This window comes from Aulostomus chinensis, chromosome 19, assembly GCF_037954235.1.
Source record: "Aulostomus chinensis isolate RoL2024-O1b breed Wild chromosome 19, RoL_Achi_v1.0, whole genome shotgun sequence".
NCBI lineage: Eukaryota > Metazoa > Chordata > Actinopteri > Syngnathiformes > Aulostomidae > Aulostomus > Aulostomus chinensis.
In genome coordinates, this window is record NC_141338.1 from 21,079,783 (window position 1) to 21,101,635 (window position 21,853).

Genomic DNA, 21,853 nt, shown 5'->3' on the forward strand with positions numbered 1-21,853 from the left:
TGGTCACGAGCAGCTTTTGTGCTTTTCTTTATAGTTGCTACTGTGTACTGTGTGTGTGTGTGTGTGTGTGTGTGTATGTTGGATATAAAGGTGCCTTCCCTGCGTGACATTGGTGTCCGGCCTGAGTAAGTGGGCAGATGAGCAGAACCTCACACTCGCTGCTCCACATCATCGTGAGCGAGTCTCCTGGGTTCCTACCACAACCACCTCTACTACTGCAGTAACTCACAGAGTAACGTAATCTACTTACAGTAGAAACTCCTCCTCCTCCCCTCCAAAAACATCAGACGCAACACACATGCCTTTGAAAAAGGATTGTTTTATTTACAGTGATTTTATTCTGAATTACAATACAAATGATTTATAGATTGAGAATCTCCACAGGCGGAGAAATCATCGGGAGAAAGAGGTGTGTGTGTGTGTGTGTGTGTGTGTGTGTGTGTGTGTGAGAGAGCAGAGCAGAACAGAGCATGTGGAAGCTTTGGCAGAGGGTTAGTCCTTGGGTGTATCTGCAGCCTCTCCTCCCCCCTCAGGTTCTCCTGCTCAGTGACTCTCTCCTTTCTTTCCCACAACCTGCATGACAGCAACATAGAAATTACAGCACACACACACACACACATTTTCAGCTGAGGTTGCCGTGATCACGCCGTACCCTCTTGAAGTCGTTCATGTTGGTGGCCTGGACTGGAGTGCCTATGAAAGTCAGGTAGTTGATTTTTGTCGTCTCCTCGTCTCCTTGGTTGGACTTGATAAACAACTAGAGGACAAAGGGCAAGACATGTTTTCAATAAATGATCCGACCTCTGGTTTCAGGACCTTCGGCTCGGCCTGCACCTCAGTCTCTTGATGAGAGGAAAGCTCATTTTTCCAACACAGGGTCGCACAAAATGTTTGCAATGAACTCTGGGATGAATAGTTCTTCAACACTCAAGATATTCATGTGCAGTCTTTTGCCTTCTCTGTCTTCCTTGTTGAGTTTTAGCACCAAGTTTGTCGTAGTCTTGCCTCATCTGGTCCTCCTGGTCCCTGGCATACAGCTGTTGCTTACTGAAGTTCTCCTGAATCAGTTTAAACATTCTGTATCGTTGCTGGCACAGGAATCCGGCTTTAGCCAACAGAAACAGACTTTGCCTGACAGGAAGCTGCTCAGAGGGGCTCCTCCCCTCTGGAACTCAGAGCCCAGACTCCTCCCCTCTGGAACACCTTCTTTTGTACCTGCTGCCGCCTGCTTGTTACACAGCAGCTACTTTGTATTCGTAGAACTAACTGCACACTTGCACGTTTTACTACATTGTGACTGTCTATTGTGTTTCATGATACTGCTGCTAACCAAGTTCCCTCAAGAGACAATACAGACCCCGTGAACCTCGACGGACCCGACACGCTGCTGACAGCACGGATGTGCTGCAGCCTGTGGGCCGTCGAGGGAGCAGCGAGCTTTAGGACTCGTCTCTTCCAATTTTGTTAATCTGGACATACGTGAGCCAGACTGGTATCAGGCTGTTCACTATTCACTTTTTCCTACATGGGAGCTCAAGGTTATTATTAAGGTGCTTACACGTTCATACAACACGTGGCGCTCCTCCTCCTCCTCATTGTCATCAGATACTCTATGTATCTGATGATGGGAACGTTCATGTGCTCCTGTTGTTTAACCTGCCAGTTCTATCGACTCACATAAACGGACACCCAAAATAAAAACCCCTCATAAAAAACATGTGAGTATTTCTCCAGGCTCCCAGACACTCGTCCATATGTAGATCTACATATACACACGCGTGTGCGGGACCAGTCGCTGTCAGCAGCACCGGTCACACTGGCCGCTACTATTTAGAGTCATGGTGCATCTTGAGGCCGCTGACATGTGATGAGCCTTTTCTGAAGGTCTTTTCAGAACACCATTTAGAACCAAACTCCAGTGTAACCATGACAGCGGGGTTGGTCCTTCTTACCGTGACACTCTGCACGTTCTGAAACTTGACATAACGCAGCGGGATCAAGCCGTCGTCTTTGTAGTCTTCCTCCGACAGCTCCAGAGTCTGAGTGGCTTCACTCCGCTCAGCGTCGTCAAAGCCCATCGACCTCGGCAGATTGATGAAGACCTTTACCACCTTTGGAGCTTGAGCTGTCGCGCCACGGTGAGAGAGGGAAGAAAGGGGAGGTGAGAACACTGAAAAAGATGGTTCTGTAGTCATGGCGATGAGTGTATCAGATGAAGGACTGGAGGTGGAGAGCAGCAGGGAGAAGCTCACCAAAGTCTGAGGACTGGAGCTTCATAGAGAAGAGCTTGACGGGTTGGTTGAAGGCGATAGTTATCAGCAACTGGACAGGATGGCGAACACACACATGCTCATTACCAGTCTTTCTTTGCTTTCCTTTTTAAAGTAAACAGTAAGTTAACAGTTTTTCTAACAGCTTCAAGAGTTCTTGTCCCAGAACGTCACAGCTGAAGATCTGGCAGAACTTCGGGAAACTCACAAGCAACCAGGTCTTAACTGTTGTTTTGGATTTTGTCTTTCGACCAAAAGAGGTTTTAGTCTGATTTAAGTCATAAGTGGGGCACCAGTGTGAGGTCACACACACGACTGGAGAGAGATTTCTGATCAAAAACAAACCACAAAATCCACTTCAGTTAGATTTACATTGCTTGACTCATGTTTTCGAAGCAGCTGATAACATTGCTGTTGTGGCTTTCCTTGATCGTGATCTTGTCGTAGTGAAATTCTGACGCGTCTACTGACAGGGAGCCCTGGCAGGAGGACAGCCAAGCAGCCCATTAAACATGATGAGCATGACCCTTTGTTTTAGGTGAGTAGCATCATTAGCATTGGCGGCTCCTTACCTGTTCGTCACAGTCTGATTCCAGGTAGGAGGTGTCTTTGATTAAGCAGTTATCGAAACCACAGTCGTCGCTCTCGTTGAGGCATTCGCAGCCAGCTTTGTTGACAAAAGGCATGAGGTCCATCTGAAACACACACACACACACACACACACACGCCAAACCTTTATCACATCTCACTCAAATAGATGTCTTCTAGAGCAGCACCTGACATTCTCTCAGTCTTCACCTGATTAGTCTCTGCTTCCAGATGCAATAATGCTGAGTTTTCACAACCTGGCAGCAAATCCTGATCCAGACTCGGGACACGCGGGCGTGTTTAATCCTGATTATTCAGAGTCACTTCAATTGGATCATGACCTGCATCGCAGGGCAAAGATCGAACAACAGGGGTCCTGCTGGCACCTGCGATCAGCCGCGTCCTGAGTGATCCAATCACCAGTGCTCAGCCTCAACACCAGGTGTGATCACACTCAGGGGCCTGGGATCTGATCAGTGAGGCCAGATTCAGAGGAGGTCACTCTGTCAGCGGTGCGGGTGCTGATGTGTCCTGCACCAGGGAAGGAGCCTCATCAGCTGGTGTTCTGAGAGCGAGGGGAAATCCCACCACTGAGCTCGCCAACACCAAGCATTTCTCTCTTTGCTCTAATCTCTCTCTCTCTCTATCTCTATCTCCCCCCTTCAGCTCATCTCTCGCTCGTCACCAGACACCCTCCAAATCAAAACTCCTTTACGATGATGAAATGTAGACCACATTTCCATGGAGATAATGTCTGCTTGGGAGGAAAGTCGATCATCAGAGTTCGAACAAATCTGGTCCCCGATAATTAAATCCATCACATAGTTTTGATTGGGGGGGCTGGGCTTCGTGGCTCTGGCCCCGGGGCGGGTGGCTATGGACGCTGGCTGCCTTGGGTGTCCGGTGGCTCGCTGGGCTGGTGGGCCTGGGGTTACTGCCTTCTGGGCGGCTTTGGGTCTCGCCTGTTGAGGGACGACGTGGGGGGCCTGGGGGCGGCTTCCCCTTTCATGGCGGCACCCTATGGGATTGGGGGTTGGGGGTCCTTGGGCGGGGTCGGGGCCTCCACCCGGCATGGGGGGGTCGGGGGCCCTGTGCTCTGCTACCGGGGATTCGCGCCGGTCCCCCAGTGGGGTCCTGCGGTGGGGGGCTGTGGTCGCCCGGTCCCCGGGCCCCGGCGGGGCGTGCTGGGGCGTGCCGTGGCGGCTGGGGCATATTTGCCCCCGGATGATGGGAGGAGGGTGGGGAAGGAAGGTTAGATGGGGTTAGAGAGGGAGGGGGGTCAGGGGGAGGGGGGTCGGGAGGGAGGGAGGGAGGTAGGGGCTGGAGAGTGAGGTCGAGGTGGACTGCTTGGCGCCTGGGACTTGCTGACCTGGGGCCCTGCCGCTCCCCCGGGGGGGGGGGTCGCACCCACATTTGGGAGGGGTTTGCTAGCCTCGGCCCACCCTCGGGCGGGCTGGGCCCTGGCGCGGTGTCCTGGACTGCCGCCACTCCGGACAAAGGGAGGATGCTAGGGGACGTCTGAGGGATGGGGGCTGACCTCCTTGATGCTGATCGAACTGGGGGCCCTGACCACGGGCTGCTGGCTGGGGGTTCCGCTGTGCACTGGGGGCCTGGGCCCTCCCTGCCCTCTGACTGCACGGTGGTGGGCCCTCTGCCCGGATCTCCAGACAGTGCCCCTTGGTGCTCCAATCTGACCCCTGGACCAGGGAGGCTGGACTCCCTGTCAGCTGGTTGCAGTGGTGACGGGGTGGTCAGCGGGGCCAGTCTGGAAGTTGGCCCCCTGCAGGTCTGACCCATTCCTCAGCCCCTCTCATTGCCTCTCTGTCCCATCACATCACATCTTATGTATCACTAGGCCTTGAGGGGCTGGACCCCCCAATTTTAATCACATCGTAGACATTTAGGGCTTGGGGGAGTGCATGAGGATGTACTGGGAGACTCTGCCGTCTGCAACCGGCGGGGCTCCCATGCCCTGGGTGCCTCCGCCAATTTTAACCACATTCTAGTCATCCACATCATCACATCTACATTCCCATGCACAACACGCACCCTGCACCATGTTGGGATGGGGGGGCAGCTGGGGCAGCGAGTGGGTCCAGTGCTGCCTCCTTTGCTAACTGCACCATTGCGGGCCTGGGGGCCTGGCCGGGGCTCTTCGGGGGGGGGGGGGGGGGGGTCCTCTTCCCGGCATGGTGGTTGGGCTGGGGTTGGTCACGGGCCCTGCTGTTGTACGGTGGATCGCTCGCTGGCGGTTTCACTAAGTCTGAGGTGCCCTGGACCGTATCAGCATCTATGGTGTTCTCAGCCACTGTATGGATGAAGATGAGAGTATGATTGTTTTGTCCCGGGGTGGCGGTCCTGGGCATGCGTGCCTTCGGCTCACCCCGGCGGGTGGGCTGGACCTTTCCGAGGAGTGGGGGGTCCCGGCTGGCAGGCTGGTGGTGCCCTATAGCCTGAAGCCCTCCTGCTCTGGGGGGAGGGGGAGAACAGGGGATGAGTAGAGGGGATGGGGATCGAGGGTTGGGGGGGATAGCTCTGTTCGGGGGCGGTGGGCCTGGTCGTTGTGGTGGGCTGTGGCTGCCCCGCCTGGGTGTGGGGTGTGGGTGGGTGTCGGCCTCGCCGCTGGCGGACCCCTTGGGGGGCTCTGGTTGGGTCTCGGGCTGGGGGGCCCTGTGCCCCTGGGCTCTGCTCATGCTGTGGGGGGAGAGTGCCCGGCGGGACCGGGGTCATCTCTGCCCCGTCTCTCTGTGGGTTGCTTCCGGGTGGGGGTTGCTGCTCCTATGCTTTCCTATGGGTCCTGGCATGGGTTGGGCCTGTGGCTGTTTCCTGGGGGAGGGGTGGCCTAGGGCTCCCCGTGTCCTGGGGATTTCGGGGTGCTCTGGTGACCTGGTCCTGACCTACCTGCCATCCTGGACTGGGGGTGCGATGTACTGGCCCCCCACATCAGCTACAGCCAGCTACGCACAGCATCCAAGATAAACCGTAGCACACACACATACACGTACACACGCGTATACACACATACACGCATGGAGCGCACAGCTGACCCATAAACACACACTCAGACATTTATCTTAAAATTATATTAAACCAAATGGTAAGCCTGCACCGGGAATTCTGCAACCATTGTTTTGGGTTTTTTTTCTTTCTTTTTCTTTTGTTGTTGTTACTTTTTCTTTGTTTATTTGTTTTTTGTTTGTTTTTTGTCTTTGTTTGTTTTTGTGTTTTTGTTGTTGTTGTTTTCTGCTATTGCTGTTGTTGTTTTTTTGTCTCCCCACTCCCCCTTGTCTTCCCTATCCTGTCCCTGTTCTCTCTTCCTGTCCACTCCTGAGCCTCAGTCCGGTAGCTTCATCAACGAACCAACACCATTCCTAATAAAGCTAAACATAAATGACAATAGGAGGAGTTTATCAGATTCCTCCTATGCAGAATAAAACTGCTTCAGTACAACAAGGCACCAGGAACACTGATGCTGCTTGCCTCAGCTACTGAACAGGACAGGTTAAAAAAAAAAAAAAAAAAAAAAAAGGCCAGTGACAAACATGGGTGGATGGGTGGACCTCCTGGATCCTCAGCAGCAGGTGCAGGTACCTCCTCTCTGGATGTTTTCAGCAACATACTAGCGCATGTGTGCTGCTTGTATTAAATACACACTATCGCAGGTAAATTCACAGGAACCTGGTAAGACGGGCCGAGGTGTCCTGAGCAAACATGGTGCTGTAATGTCCAGCAGCTCTCAGCACACCTAAGCTAACTGACACCCACCCCACCCGCCCACTGGACAGTCCAACACCACAGCAACCCCCACTCACATATCCCTTTGGAATGTCGGAGTCCTCGCTGTTTCCCGAGTCGTTCTCTGTGTGCTGTTTGATCTTCTCCTCCAGACCTGCAGCGTCCGCCCCCTGATACTGATCCACCCGTTCCCGGTTCCTGAAGAACAAGAACGTTGGTGTGGCTGAGATGCTGTTGGCTGCTGCCGTCACCTGAGAGGAGACAGAAACTGGTTTAATGCCCGACGTCTATTTGTCCTCCTTTTCCTGCAACAGCAGCATCTTCCGTGACTGTCGTCAGGAGAGTTCGGCCTTCAGCAGCTTTTGTCTGCTGACTTGTGTTTATTTCTTCTTCGTCTCAACAGCTGATGGTCTTTGTCTGGACTCAAAACTGCAGCGCAACACAAGACAGGAAATGAAAGCGTTTGGTCCACAGTTTTCAGGACAGAGTTGTAGCTGCCAACCTTCTGTAAAGATTTTCAGACAAATCAAAGGAAGCGTGTTTCTCGTTTTGTTTATTCAGTTGGGCACAAATCCATGAAAAGACTGAGACCAACAGCATGCATTCTGATACCCTGCTGACATGTGTATATACACACATGTATATACACACATGTATATACATGTGTGTATATACATGTGTGTATATACACACATGTATACATATACATCCATCCATATGTGTGTATATATATATATACATCCATCCATATGTATATATATACATATATACACATATAATTACATACATATAATTGTACACATGTATGTTTGTACAGTGTGTATACATATACACATTTATACTCATATATACACAAACAAACATACCTGTTTATGTGTACATATATATAATATATTATATAATATATATTATATATATAATATATATTATATAATATATATTATATATATTATATAATATATATTATATATATTATATAATATATATTATATTTTATATATATATATATATATATACATACACACACACACACACACATATACATATACTGTATACACACACACACACACACACACACAAACACACACACATAAGTTTGAAGCCTGTCAGGAACAGATCTCTGAATTTACAAGGTGCACATGAATGCACCATGAAATTGCTTATCTGAAGCTGATGCCAGGGATACAGAGCAGTGTTAATACACAACACTTTCATCAATCATACTGTGGTACCGGTCCAATGGGAACTCAGAGTCTGGTTCTGAGGGGCGGAGCCTCACAGACCCCTGCAGTAAAACTGACTTTCTTAAGGGAAGCTGGACTAGAGGAAGGATGGGAAACCATCCAGAGACATGTGCAGGAGAACAGGGCAGAACCTACTGATTGGTAGGAGAACCCAAGCAGGGCAAGACAACTGGGACTTTGAGGTCCTACATTTTGGTACCTGTGGTTCCATGTTGTGGTAGCTTTTGGTCAATATGAGACTGATTACTTGGGGGGGGGGGGGGGGTTCACTTACCTGGCAGACATGAACATCAACTTCCAGGAAGACGGCCTGTGGGTATTTGTTACTCAACATGTTGAAAGCTGGAGCTATTCTGACACATGGCTGGCACCTGAGGAGCAAGCAGAGAGCACAGGCTTAACAAAGCCTCAGCCCAGACTTAACTCCTCCTGTCAGGAGATTTTCAGAGCAGCTGAGCAGCTGAAGGGGTTTCACCATGAAGCTGGAGTAGGGTGGGGGTCAGGGTGAAGGTCAGAGTCAGGGTGAGGGTCAAGGTAAAGGTCAGGGTCAGGTGGCTGGTGGGGGATAGCAAAGTCCTGTCATCAGAACGTCACCACATTTTACTCCTTGACCAGCTTCCTCCTCTTCAGACGACCCACAGTTTGACTCAACGCCTCAGACCCCATCTCTGGGGTCACGCTCTCTGGGTGAACAGCAGCGCATCAGCAGCATCTATTCAGTTCACGTCTTCTCCACTTCTATACTACGATTTTAAGAATGGTAAGGTGACTGAATAAAAGCTTCTTGTCATCGTGTTGGGACAGGAGTGAGGAGTGTAACCCCCCTGAGGGCATCCCATGGTCAGAATGTGTGTGTGTGTGTGTGTGTGTGTGTGTTCTGCAGCATCGCTTATTAAATCAGGCCAGACAGCCGAACCAGGCTCAGCAGGACGGAGTCAGGGGGTTTCTGGTCTCCTGTCTCAGAGCCCCCCCATTATTAAACAGGATAATGAGGATTTATTTTCCATTTCAAAATGTAAGTGTTAGGGTTATTCAAGTACAAAGCAAACCTGATAGTTAGAACTTCTACAATGTAAAGACTTCCTACTAATAACTGATTTATAGAATTTGTATAATAATCCTCAACTGACAGAAAGGCCCAGCTAGGACCCGGCAGGCTCCAAAAGACCCGGTTCCAGCTTTGTGACACAAATTCCACTAAAACAAGCGCACATTTGATGAACGCCCATCAGGTTATCCGGCGGCACCAGCAGCAGAGCCTCCGGTACCGCAGCACACCTACTCCGCTCTAAACATTTACCGGCTTCGCTTCATCCGTCTCGACACGGCGGAACACGAGACATTTCCGTGACAAACACACAAAGTTAAAATCAAAATGACACTTAAGTAAACGAGACTGTTACTTTCCGGGTGATTAAAGACTAAAACTTTCAGCCTGAATGAGCGACCCGTCCTGAGAGGGGAGGTCAGTCCCGTAATACTGCTTTGTCATTGTAAGCGGCAGCGCCGGAGAGCTAAAGCTAGCACGCCCGGCTGGGACACTGCTGCGGGCACAGGGAGCTTCAGGGCTCCAGAACCGTTCACCGACGAGCTCCGTTCTCTCCACAGACAAAGACAGAAAAGACGGAATCAAGCAGGGAACTCGGGGGCCACGCGGCCTCGGAGCCGGTTTGCTGCTCTTACCCGGCCATTGTGAACTTTACCACGGCGAGCCTGGAGCCGGCGGCCGCTAACTCCGGCTGGAAATCCGGGTCGCTTCCGATGACTTTAACACCAACCATGGTAGCGTGTGTGTCAGAGGCGACGGCTCGTCCTCCCGGGGATGTGACAGCAGGAAACCTTGAGACCGACAACGAGTGTGATGTTGTGTTTTTAGCTTTATGTTAGTGTGGTAGCTAGCTAGCTAGCAGTCCTGACAAGCCACACTACACTACAGGACGCTGAGGATGAAGACTTCTGATTGGCTGACAAAACACCGGAAAGGGCGGGGCCTAGAATTTATCTTCTTCTACGACTTTGTTCATGGTTTGCATTCAACATACGGGCATTGTCGCCTCCTACTGGCAGGAAGTCTGGCTGTAATAACGCGTCCTGGCTGAGTCCTGCTGCAGGTTCAGTGTCCCACCTCACGGTCTACTGATCCCCATCCACCTCACCATGTTCTCTGGTGTATTAGAGGGACGGTCTCCCTCCCATACCCTCAAGGGCGTCTCCTGCCCTCCTGCCCCTGGTTTGGTGCTGCTCTTAACTCCAGCTGTGGCTCACTCTCACATCAACATTGGTGTTTGTATCACTTTACTGCAGCTTTATCCTCCATCTTGTTTCCTCTAACATTAATGTGAGCTGGTACCCAGAGAAGTGCCATTGTTTGACCCGTCATTGTTTGCTGCACCAAACAAACTTAGACAGCTGCAAGTAGCAGTAAGCGGGCCCCTGAGGTACCGGCTCTCTGATGCCCCCGAATCAGGCCAAAAGTGTCCAGATTACAGTGAGATGATGACAGAGCTCCAGAAAAACAATATTCTGAGGTTTAACTTGCTGATTACGCTGTTATAGCGGAGCCACGTCACCTGACAACTGCACGGATGCCCAACGTGCTGGTCCAGCAAACACTACTTAGTCTATAGCTTCTTTCGGTAAAATATGAAGTATTAAAAAGTAAAACATTAATTGTACGGGTCAAGTGTTGCAAATACACAAAATATATGTTTAGAAACTGTTTACAGGTAATTATACAATGCAGTTGGAATAAAAATACAGCTGTTCTCCGATTTCTGAACATGTGCAGCTCACATGAAATAATTAGCTTCATTCATGTTTTAATTACAACATTACAGGCTACTAAGTTGTGTGTTCATGTGTCCTCCTACACTCCAGCTTCAAAAACCTTCTATTTACATGCACTATGTCATTATCTCTCACACACATAAACAAACACACACACACACACACACACACACATTTGTTTAAGGCTACACTCATAAATCTCCTGCATCTCAGAGTGAAGCTGTTTTACTTGGCAGTCCATCTCTTCTTAATGTGTAGGAAACAGTGGTGGCAGCAGGTAAAAATATTGGTAAAAGCTCCAGGGTCCATTCCTCTTTGGATGAATTACTGGTGAAAGAACACAAAAGCCTGTGTGACAGCACCTATGACAACTCACACACATTGGAAATACGACCCTGAACGTATTAAAGGTGCATTAAGCGCTGTTGCGTGGTTTCGACGTGATTTCGTTTTTGTCTCAAATCGAAGGTCCTCTCCCCTTGATCCGCTAGCTGCCTGTCCCCTGAATCCACTATGAAAGAGTCTGGTCTCTGGAGACAACACAGGGCTCACAAACGGCAAACAAACACTGAGTGCACAGGATGTGGACATAAACATAACAAACCAGGTTCCAGACAATCACTGACAAGATGGTTGAGGATGGGGGGGGGGGGGGGGGGTTAGTGCGCATGCATACATTGGGGAATAAGCAGAGTCAATTGAGTAGCGTAGGAGCTATGACACCCGTAAGCCATTTTTCAATATAGTAGTTTGTTATTCCTAGCTAACTCTGTAGGTCCGAGCGAGCACTAGCATGGATTCAGAGTTTGCTCTGTGTTGGTTTGGTATTTACAACGAATGTGAACACAACTGCCGTCAGGCAGCAACGCTTAGTGCTCTTTTAAAGCATCAAGCTCACAAGTTTCTGCTCAACCAACATCAACCTGCTTCAGAGCTTTCAGGTTGTTTTCAGTAGAACTGCACAGATGTGACTATTTCAGCTCTGATACCAGCTGGACTTTGGGTACGAGCCAAAGCAAAGTCCAGATGTGATATCAGTGTTGAGCTGATCAGTCTCACTCCTCTCCGTCTCGCTGGCTGTTCTCTGATTTGAAGAGAACATAGAAATTCATCACAGTTAAATCACAAACTAAAGCAAAGGAACCTGATAAATCCCTACTCAGAGTGGGATAAACGACAGACCGAGACGCACAATGGAGCCTCTCTGTCACCGTCATTCAAAAACACTGTCGACCTGAACCAAATACTCTGACCGCATTGCAAATCAAATCAAAACTCACTAAATTCTGCAGTTTTCCTCCTGAATGATGAGTGAGATCATCCGCACAACAACAGCAGGCTGAGCAGAACTTCAGGGACAAACTCATCAAAAAGGCTTTTCATCTCTTTCTTTTTATTAAATTTAACCTCCAAATCTGTTTTCCGTGGAGCTAAAATTAAAACGTGTTAAATATCTGCTGTATATTAAACAAATAGTTGAGGTCCATCATTTGCAGTTTACCCCTTCAGTGGTAAGAAGATGGAACTTTATACTTGGGGGAAAGAAGATGGTTTTAGCAGGTATGTGTGGTGGGTCCCACCCCCGGGCTCCTGGACACCTCCGGCCGGGTTCCACTGGTAGAACCTCCTGTAGACAAAGGACCCCTCACTCTCATCACGTCGGTATTCCCTCCACCTACTGCCAGTAACGGAGGAATCCAGGAACCAGTTTACCTGCACGTTATTTAATGTGGGTTCTTTACGAGCGACCAAACAAATTATTGTAGTTGAGCCGCCAACTACGTAACGGGAACATGAGGACGCTGCTCGTGTTTCAGGGACAGAAAAGCGTTCCTACGTAATTCTGCCAGCAAACAAATCAGTAGAACCTAGAGTTTAAGGAACGTGTGACTGAGGCGTAGGTGGGGTTCACTCAGCCTCTGCTGCTCAGCTGATGCACAGGCTTACCTGGGCTGAGTTTAGGGGCCCAACCTTTTTGGGGACACGATGAAATGAAGAAGTCACATTGATTTATGACTTGTCAGTTTTCCTGTGTACTGTATAGCCTACATTATAAATAGGGACTACTTTATGCTGTAGTAATATGTTACAAGCGCTATTGGGCGCACATCGATCTGTATATAGAGCTGCTACATTCTGGATTCTACAAATAAAGAGTCGTTTAGCTTAGTTCCTCTCTCCAGCGTCATTATCAACAATATAGTTGTGTTAACAGGCCACATACACAACAGCCTGACAGTCACTTTATACCAGGTTCAAGGCTGCTGCTGATCCAAATTAACCCTTGGCTAAGCGCAAAATGATGGGACAACAGAAATTTGAGAGCGTTGCTCACCAAAGGGAATTAACCCTAGAAAAGCAGAATCGGTTAAAAGAGAGGATCTGAAAGCTCATTCTGTGAATCACGGATGATAGCGGGCCGCTGTCCACCGCCCGCAGATGAGGCCGTGTTGTTAGTCTTATTATTAACATGAGTTGTCCTTATAAAAGTGCCTCTGTTGTTTACGTTCAAGTGGGCTCATTGGTGTTGATGATTATTGATGATGAGTTCATGAAAATATTATGATTTTCTTGCTGAGAGAAGGAGTACCTGCTGTCAGTGTCCTCAGAGAAAATACTGCTTACCTGTGATGGAGATTAGCTCGATATCATCGTTTTTTTATCATGAGACTCGGTAAATTTGAGGGACAGGGCCTGCAAAACCTCTTAGCCCCGGGCAGGGGTCTGCAGACCTGGACCCGCCCACAGGGGTAGATCTGCGCCGGCAGTGACAGTAGTACTGCAGTAACAGTAGTACTGCAGTAACAGTAGTACTGTAGTAACAGTAGTGCTGTTACAGTAGTACAGTAGAAATGTACTACTCTAGTTACACTAGTACTGCAGTACAAGTAGTTCCGTAGTACTGTAGTAACTATGGTATTGTAGAACAGTAGAAACAGAAGTACATTAGTACTAAAGTAACATTAGTACTGGAGTAACAGCAGTACGGTAGTAACAGAAGTACAGTATTAATTTGGTGATGTAGTAACAGAAGCGCAGTAGTACAGTAGCACTGTAGTAAGAGTAGTGCTGTAATCGCAAAGGTACAGTTGTAACTGAAGTATAGTGGTACAGTGGTAACAGCAGCAAAATAATAGAAAAATAATAAAAGTAGTACAGTAGTAACTGTAGTTACAGGTAGTAATGCAGTAGTACTGTGAGAAAGTGGGTGGGATGTTGCCTCAATCTGGATTGATCGTCATCAGACACAGAACACAGTGTGATCCACCTGTGTGCTGGTTGTGATCCACCTGTGTGCTGGTTATGATCCACCTGTGTGCTGGTTGTGATCCACATGTGTGCTGGTTGTGATCCACCTGTTTGCTGGTTGTGATCCACCTGAGTGCTGGTGATCCACCTGTGCGCTGGTTGTGATCCACCTGTGTGCTGGTGATCCACCTGAGTGCTGGTGATCCACCTGTGTGCTGGTTGTGATCCACCTGTGTGCTGGTTGTGATCCACCTGAGTGCTGGTGATCCACCTGTGTGCTGGTTGTGATCCATCTGTGTGCTGGTTGTGATCCACCTGAGTGCTGGTGATCCACCTGAGTGCTGGTTGTGATCCACCTGAGTGCTGGTTGTGATCCACCTGAGTGCTGGTTGTGATCCACCTGAATGCTGGTTGTTGTAACTCATTTGTCCTTGTGCTTCTCCACACTTGGACTCGAGCTCAACCTGATAGGACTGGATGAGCAATGGCGCGTATTCACCGTACACAGTAAAACATTTGAGTAGTATTTGTAGTATTTAGTCATGAGCAGTGGTACTGAGACTAGTGCTGTCTCGTTTGGATTCCTGGAACTCTCTTCCCTCTGGTGTCAACTCATCTTCGTCCACCAGGGGGTCGCCTCAGGAACCACCTGCTTTAATCAAGAGTTCCATCACGCAGCTTTACCTGCCCGTCACGTGACACAACACCTCACTTCCGCACCCGCGGGCCCTCGGTCGCCACGCCGCACGGCTTCACCGTCCTCCTGGAGTGCCTGACGTGTTGGACCGGTCTGGCAGGTTTGTGCGGGCAGAGCAGCGAGGACGCAGGGCGAAGAAGGGCGGGGAACTGCTGCAGCCGGAGCGCTAACAAGCCGGAAGAAGAGCGACGATGGTGCGGTGAGGAGCGACGGAGCACCGATCAGGACACCTGGACCAGTAACCTGGAGAGGAACCGCGGTGAGTCGAGTTACACACACACACACGGACGTCACCTACCTGTGTGTATGTTTGACCTGTTTGTTGTAAATACAGGGGGGGGCTCTACTCATCTGGGCGGCTGCTGCTCTACTCATCTGGGTGGCTGCTGCTCTACTCACCTGGGCTGCTGCTCTACTTACCTGGGCGGCTGCTGCTCTACTCACCTGGGCTGCTGCTTTACTCACCTGGGCGGCTGCTGCTCTACTCACCTGTCCTCCGGTAAATAGGATTGTTCTCGCGGTGGTTCGAGCTCCGTTCGAGCCACCAGACCGTCTGTAGTTGTTACCGACCCGCAGGTCCCGTTGAGTAACCTGAGCACGGCTGAACTGACGATAGGAGCAGCTCCCGAGCTGAACCCGCGTTGGTGGTTGAGGCTTGTCTGGGTCGCTGTCCTGGGTAAACTGGTGTCCGTCAGTTTGTGGCGGTGATGGACGGAAGTTCTCGCGCTGTAGTTCCTCCTGAGCAGTTCATTTTTGGTGCTCCAGACTTCCTGGGGGTTGAGTTGCCCCTCGTCGTCAGTTCTGTGTTTGATACTAGAAGGAGGATTTGCACTTGTGTCTGTTGCTTCTCGTCCACCCCCACTCGCCAGCTGCTGGACCACCTTACACCAGCAGTCCTGGGCCGGGTTGCTGGAGCCCTGGTGCTGAGGTGGCCAGAGATGGAGAACGTTTGAGTGCAGCATCTCCAGCGCCAGGATTCCTCCTGAGACAGCTGTAGCTGCTCTGAGCTGCTGTGGAACCAGGTTTTGGTGCCTCGACTGCGAGGACGAGGTACCTCGAACCTGGGTCGGGCCTTTTCCTCTGCAGACGGGCAGTTTCTGTGCTTGAACAGTTCTATTCTGAGGTAAATGTACTTGGTAAAGTTCTAGTGAAGTAAAAGATTGATTTGTGAAGGTTGAGTGTTGAGCCGTCCTGACGGGACCAACTCCTTGGTCTAGCCTTGACCCTAAAGAAGCTTCCACCTCCTGGACTCCAAGCCCCAGCCCTCACCGAGGCCCACCGGCACCACTGGTAGTCATGGGCAGAGTTGGAGGTCATGCATGTTGGATCCAACACGTCTACCTGGATCAGCCGTGAGTGCCGAAGAGTGCAAGACAACGACTCCACAGAATCATTCCTGCTCAGCGGGGTTTGGTGACACGACACACCGTGGTGTCAGCAGGTGTTGGTCCGTGTCGGCCCGATGAGGTCGCTCAGGTTCGTCAACGATGAAGAAAGAACCATAGAATGCGTAATTATCATAGTTTAGGTTGAATGCTGTTGTTGCTCCTTCCTTCACCCAGACAGATGACTTACGCAAATCAGGAGGCAAATACAATTTGACTGTAGACGGTGTGTGTGTGCGCGCGTGTGTGTGTGGGGGGGATTATCTCACAGTCACGGTCTTGGATCGTCATCGTTAGTCTGGTTCCCATCAGCCTGTGGTTGGACATATTTTTTACAACTAGTTTTACAACTTTGCAACCCTTTAATGGAAACAGATTTAGATTTCATGTGAGGAGAAGCTGTGGCAGACGCCAGCTAGCCAGCTAGCTAGGACTCCCATAGCTGGAGTCGTAGCGGTGGGGGGGGGGGGGGTTGTCCAGCTTTTGTTGTTGCATTTTCTCACATCTTCTTTCCTTCCCTTCAGTTTAGATGCTCCTTTCATGGCATCATGTTGTTCCGTATTCTTCTGTGACTGGAAATTTTGCCCAACCTGCTGCTGATCTGGATGAACTTCCCCCCAGTATTAGCAAAACAGTCGGGATGGAAACCCCGAAATGCTTCCTTCACTGTAAAACTTCAACTTTTTACAAGTTTTTAAACTTGAGATATATTTCTGACACATGTTCAAGGTTTAGGGGCCGATTCTGTGAGCAGTCCAATGTGGTGTGACATTGCAAGTGTCAGGTTGTGCCGGTGACCTGCACACACCAGGTAGACGCGGAGCTTCGGACTCTAAGAAAAGCTGGTTCGTCCCACTGCAAGGAGACAAGCTGCCTTTTTAGTTCCCTGGTGCGTCTCGTATGACACCAGTGAGGCCGTAGCTGCGCCAGACGGAAGCCAGGGGTGTTGCCACGACAGCTGTAGCTGTACTCTGAGAGGGGAGATCTCTGTAGATCCAGGGTGGCAGAACCAGAGAGAAGCTGGAGCGCCATCTCTGGCAACTGTAGTCAAAGCAGCATGGAGGACAGGGACTGTCTTTTTTTTAATCTGTCTGTTTTAAACTCCAGTCCAACTGAAATGTTTTGAAACCAGCGTGTTGGAACTGACGTGGCGGAGGTTACCAGCGGAGGGGACTCGCTGTCGCTCCTCCTCGTGGACTGTTGCTAGCACAGCGGCGTCTTTGGAAGTGCTGGAATCCGACTGCAAACGTGAGCCAGTTTTTGAGGATGCTTCGATTGAGTCACTCTACCAGGAGTCAGGCAACCTAGCGCAGCACGTGTGACCCACCTTAGCGAATATAAGAGGGCAGCTCATCTCAGGTCACTTGTGTACTGAAGTGCTGCATGAGCAGGGAATCTGCTGATCAGTAATCACACCAGAGTTCTGATCACGTTTCTGTCGGCTGCCTGGCTGAGGCTGCCTGAGCCGGAGAGAACCAACCCCCCGCTCTCAGGTTTCACTGTTGTTGCTCAGGTATGCTCCTCCGTCCCACTCCCAGGGTCACCCCTCCCACTTTGTTGTTGCCATGGTGACACTCCGGGCCAGACACCTAAACCTGTTCTGTGGGGACGGGCGGCTCTAGCAAGGCTGGTGGGTGGCAACAGGAGCTGAGCTTTCGTTTGTCTGCGTTCATGTCTGTGGAAAGGTCACAGCAACGTGGCCACGCGCAGCCTCAGCAGCGAGCAGTCACTCAGCTCTTGGTTCTCCATTCATCCCTGATGAGAAGGTTTGATGTCTTGTCTCAAACTGATCTCACTGTCACAGAGATGGGATGTCTACTAACTCATCAGTTATGATATTTTGAGGCTCATGGCGCCGATCGGGTGTTCCCATTCACAGAGGAGGTGGTTTGCTGGGGTGCTTGCTGTCGGTGACGTGTCCTCCGTGCTCCTATTGTGTGGATGAATGCAGGCGTGACGGAGGCATACGGAGGTATGCTGTCCGACTGGATGGCAGCAGGACAAAAACACATACTTTGACGTAACAACATGAATCAGAAGACGTAGACGATCCAGTACTCATCCATGGCTGCTCATCCTTGGCACAGAGAACTTAAAAGTAGAAATTAGAAATCGAGCTGTGTAACACAGAAACTCAAATCCTGTCTCACAGCAGATGTGTAACATTTCTTCCGGGCTCCCAAACTTCCTTCTCTTACAGTCTTGTCAAGTCTTCCTCGCATGTTCAGACTTGCGTGACCCAAACAGAGCTCGCTGGTTGTGACGCGGTGTGGGAGTGTCCATCAGCCTGCTGGCATCTTTCTCTTCCTTGTTTGATCAGGAAACTACAATGACTTGCGGATTTATTCTAGTGCTTGTAAAGTACGACACTGATTACCTGAAATCATTTTTATTAATGTTATCATCATCGCCACCATTTTTTTCTTTGTAAAACTTGCTGTCAGTTCTCCGCCAGTCGGACCTGTGAGGTTGCTGGTGTTACTGGTGAGCTGCTGGTGTTTCTCAGTGGCGCTCCGGTGGGAGCTGATCTGGACTCATTCTGAATTCGCTGTCATGTGAAATCTGTCATTGAAACATTATTGACCTACATGAAATGATGATTTGCAAATGTCCAGTTTGGAATTCTGTTCTGTACTTCAGTCACACCAAAGCCCACCTGTGATTAAACGGCCTGGTCCGTGTGTGGGAGGTGTCTCTCCTGTGCAGATGCACCGCCACCAACCAGGTTCCTCACGGTCTGACCTGAAACGGGACATCCAGTTTTCTGGAGATGCCAGTGTCTGCTTTCAGCTTCTTGTGAAAAAACAGAAAATCTGCTGAATGAAGCTGAACTGGCTGGCCAGTTTTGGATTCTGGGTTTGAACTGGAGCGCTGCACTGTCCTCACTGCTGTGACCGGGCGGGTTACCGGCAAGAAGGTGAACCTGAAACGCAGCCGGTTTATTCTGCGTTTGTTGAGAGGCTCAGAAGCTGCAGCGCTTTAGCTTCTCTTCATCCTGTTGTTTTCATTTAAACATCTGAGGCCTGACGCCGTTTCCTGTGTTGGTCCTCGTCCTCTCACTGTCTCTGCAGTGGTCGTTGATTCCTCCTTTGTAAATTTAAATACCTCAAGTTCTCAGATCACATCTGTTGATCAGCGGCGACTTGTTATTCCTCAGACAAAGTGCCAAGATGAACCGGCAGCGAGCAGAATCCGAGGCCTCCCTGGGCCCTGACGATGACGTCATGCCGTACAGTGACGATGAGACGGATGACGAGTTGGCAGTGAGTACCGATGATGAGGTGGAGCCACCGCCGCCAGGAGTCCCGCAGCCCCCACCAGAAGTCAGACCCAGTGGTGAGTCACTGCAGCGATGCTTTATGATCGTGAGTGTAGTTTTTACATGGTGGTTTTGGTTTGTTCTTCTCTGGGGGGAAATCGTCTTTCAAAGAGAAGTCGTCCTGATTGACAGCATTTAGATGGAGAGGAAGTTTCAAAGTCTGAGTTGGGTTAAAACCTCAACAGCGTCTTTCAACACAATCCTAAACCTTTTAGAGATCAACTGGAAGGTGAAAGCCAACGACCGACCCTACCACCACCTGCCCGAGTTTCAGAAGAAGGACTTCCTGTGCATCAAGAAGAGCAGATACTCTGTAAGTTCAGCTGCTCATGAAAGTACTCCTGAAGTATGGTCGGCGCTCAGCTCTCGGCATAGAGAGACGAGCCGGCTGACGCGCCCTGGACACACAGGCCACGTGTGTGTGTGTGTGTGTGTGTTCTGATTGTCAAACACTCCTCAGGCAGCCAGCAGTTTCATTCCAAGTCTCTGGTTAATTTTCAGCAGCTGCCATATTTGTGTCTGTTGTCAGAGCAGAGAAGCTCCGGTAGCTGAGAGCGTGTCAGCAGGCTGAAGATGTCAGGTTAACACAGGTCTCCACCGTCTACAGTAAAAGATCTTTTACATTCAGATTTGCCTGCATTGACTTGCAGACACTTAAAAATCTCATTTGCATTTACAGATTTGTGCATTTGCAAAACCAGTCAGTCACAACCCTGATCAGACATGCAGATTCTCCTACACATTTCCAAGTCTGAGTCGCCCTCGCAGTCGCCCTCACAGTCGCCCTCGCAGTCGCCCTCGCAGTCGCCCTCGCAGTCGCCCTCGCAGTCGCCCTCGGCTCCTGTTTTGATGACGTTCTTGTTTTGTTGTCCTAACAGAAGCTTGACCTCAGGCTGCACATGTGCCGAAGTCAAAGATTTCCTGAGATTCTCCGGCAGAAGTGTGTAGAAAAACCTGAATCCTCCTCTGCAGTTGGAGGTTGGCTGGTACTTTTCTCTACTACTGCTGGCCTCCTTGTCTCTGCTGAGTCACTACTTCTGGCTTCCTTGTCTCTGCTGAGTCACTACTGCTGGCCTCCTTGTCTCTGCTGAGTCATTCCTAATGTCATCATGCCTCAGATGTGCTGGAGGCTCGTATTCAAAGAAACTTGATCGGTGAACACATCAGTGCTTTGACGGGGATGCAGACTGGAGCTGAGTGACTTGGTCATCACATCCTCTCAGGGAACCCGTAGAATGTTGAACTTGGTCTCTCAGACCCAGACGAGCAAAATAAGTTCACTCTGACACCACGTGCCCCTGCAGGGGGAGGAACCAGTTTGTGAAGGGTCTGAGTTGACCAGCTGATGCCCCTCAGAACTGGATCGATGCTGCTCCTGAACTGGAGGACTGTGTAAACAGTTGAATTAGACAAACTGGTTTGATTTATATGAAGGGGGGAAAAAAATACACAAAAAACTGGCACTTCTCCCACCATTATCCATCTTTGTCTCTGCCCCACTCTCCTGCACCCCCCCAAACCGGTCAAAGCAGACATCCGTTCCCACTGATCCTGGATCTGCTCCACTTTCCTGTCTGGTAAAAGGAAGGATTTCGCTGCTGCTGATGGAGAATTGTTGGGTGGAGGTTCATTGAAGGAGCGGTGCTGGACCTGCTCTACTTGGACAGAGTCATGAGAGAACTTTTGTTGTGATTTGGTGCCGTACAAATAAAACTGACTTGAGCAGCAAGTCCTTCGGCCGATCAAACTTGAAGCACTTACTTACTAAAGCTCCAGTCTAAATTCTTGTTTGTGTTGGACATGGTTTTGGACAGAAGCGTCTAAGTGAAATTGTAGAATATCTGTACTTTTTGATCTTCAGCTGTTGAGATTTAAAGGCAGACACATGAGGTTGATTCAGTATTTCTTTTTTTTATTAACTTTTTTTTGTAGATTTTCATATTTTAATACGACTACAAAAACACCGAACAATTACACAAAAACCAAGGTCCCAGGGAGGTCCTAAAATCTGGAAGGCAAAATGCATTCATACTCATCACGTCATGAACAGTCTCCCTCACTGGCCATCCCTGCCTTCATTTTTCACCCAGGTCTTTTTGGAGCCAGCTTGGGACATTCAATTGTTTTTTATAATAGTAACAAGTATTTGTAACAGGGCTATTTTTCCTTAAGCCAGCATTTTGTGATGGCCTTTTTACCTTCAGCCAACAACACCCTGAGAAGATGAATATCAGCTTTGTCTAATCCATCTGGTATAATTCCAAGATGGAGAGTAGTGAAGGATACACTGATATTGAAATGAAGGACCGTCGTTGTCGTCGTCCTCTTATCCGGTGGGTCTGGGTCGTGGGGGCAGCAGCCTCAGCAAGGAAGCCCAGACTGTCCTCTTCCCCGCCACTTCCACCAGCTCTTCCAGGGGAATCCTGAGGTGTTCCCAGGTCAGCCGAGAGATATAATCCCTCCAGCGTGTCCTGGGTCGGCCCTGATGCCTCCTCCCAGTTGGACATGCCTGGAACTCCTCCTGGGGGAGGTGTCCAGGAGGCATCCTCACCAGATGCCCGAACCACCTCCACTGGCTC

The 21,853-nt window shown here is 49.8% G+C and overlaps 2 protein-coding genes across 5 annotated transcripts in view; one reads left to right on the plus strand and one right to left on the minus strand.

Moving 5' to 3' along the window:
• Positions 1–306: 306 nt before the first annotated feature.
• On the minus strand, positions 307–9,802 carry txnl1 (thioredoxin-like 1). The gene is made up of 8 exons (XM_086187854.1): positions 9,521–9,802; positions 8,112–8,208; positions 6,671–6,844; positions 2,843–2,965; positions 2,253–2,322; positions 1,953–2,125; positions 653–757; positions 307–573 (listed from the first exon to the last, which is right to left on the minus strand). Exons 1-8 carry the CDS (start codon positions 9,616–9,618, stop codon positions 544–546), a joined length of 870 nt encoding a protein of 289 aa, XP_086043980.1. The 5' UTR covers positions 9,619–9,802; the 3' UTR covers positions 307–543.
• A 4,769-nt stretch (positions 9,803–14,571) lies between these two features.
• Positions 14,572–21,853, plus strand: part of atp8b1 (ATPase phospholipid transporting 8B1) — a 28,395-nt gene continuing 21,113 nt past the window's right edge. The window contains exons 1-4 of one of the 4 annotated variants that reach the window (XM_086186501.1): positions 14,572–14,829; positions 14,905–15,069; positions 19,113–19,291; positions 19,490–19,587. In XM_086186501.1, coding sequence (XP_086042627.1) covers positions 19,126–19,291; positions 19,490–19,587 — 264 coding nt within the window. In that variant the 5' untranslated portion in view covers positions 14,572–14,829; positions 14,905–15,069; positions 19,113–19,125. Of the gene's footprint in view, positions 14,830–14,904; positions 15,070–17,659; positions 18,440–18,519; positions 18,873–19,112; positions 19,292–19,489; positions 19,588–21,853 lie in introns of those variants that run through there. The other 3 variants (XM_086186500.1, XM_086186503.1, XM_086186502.1) reach the window with 3 other exon arrangements.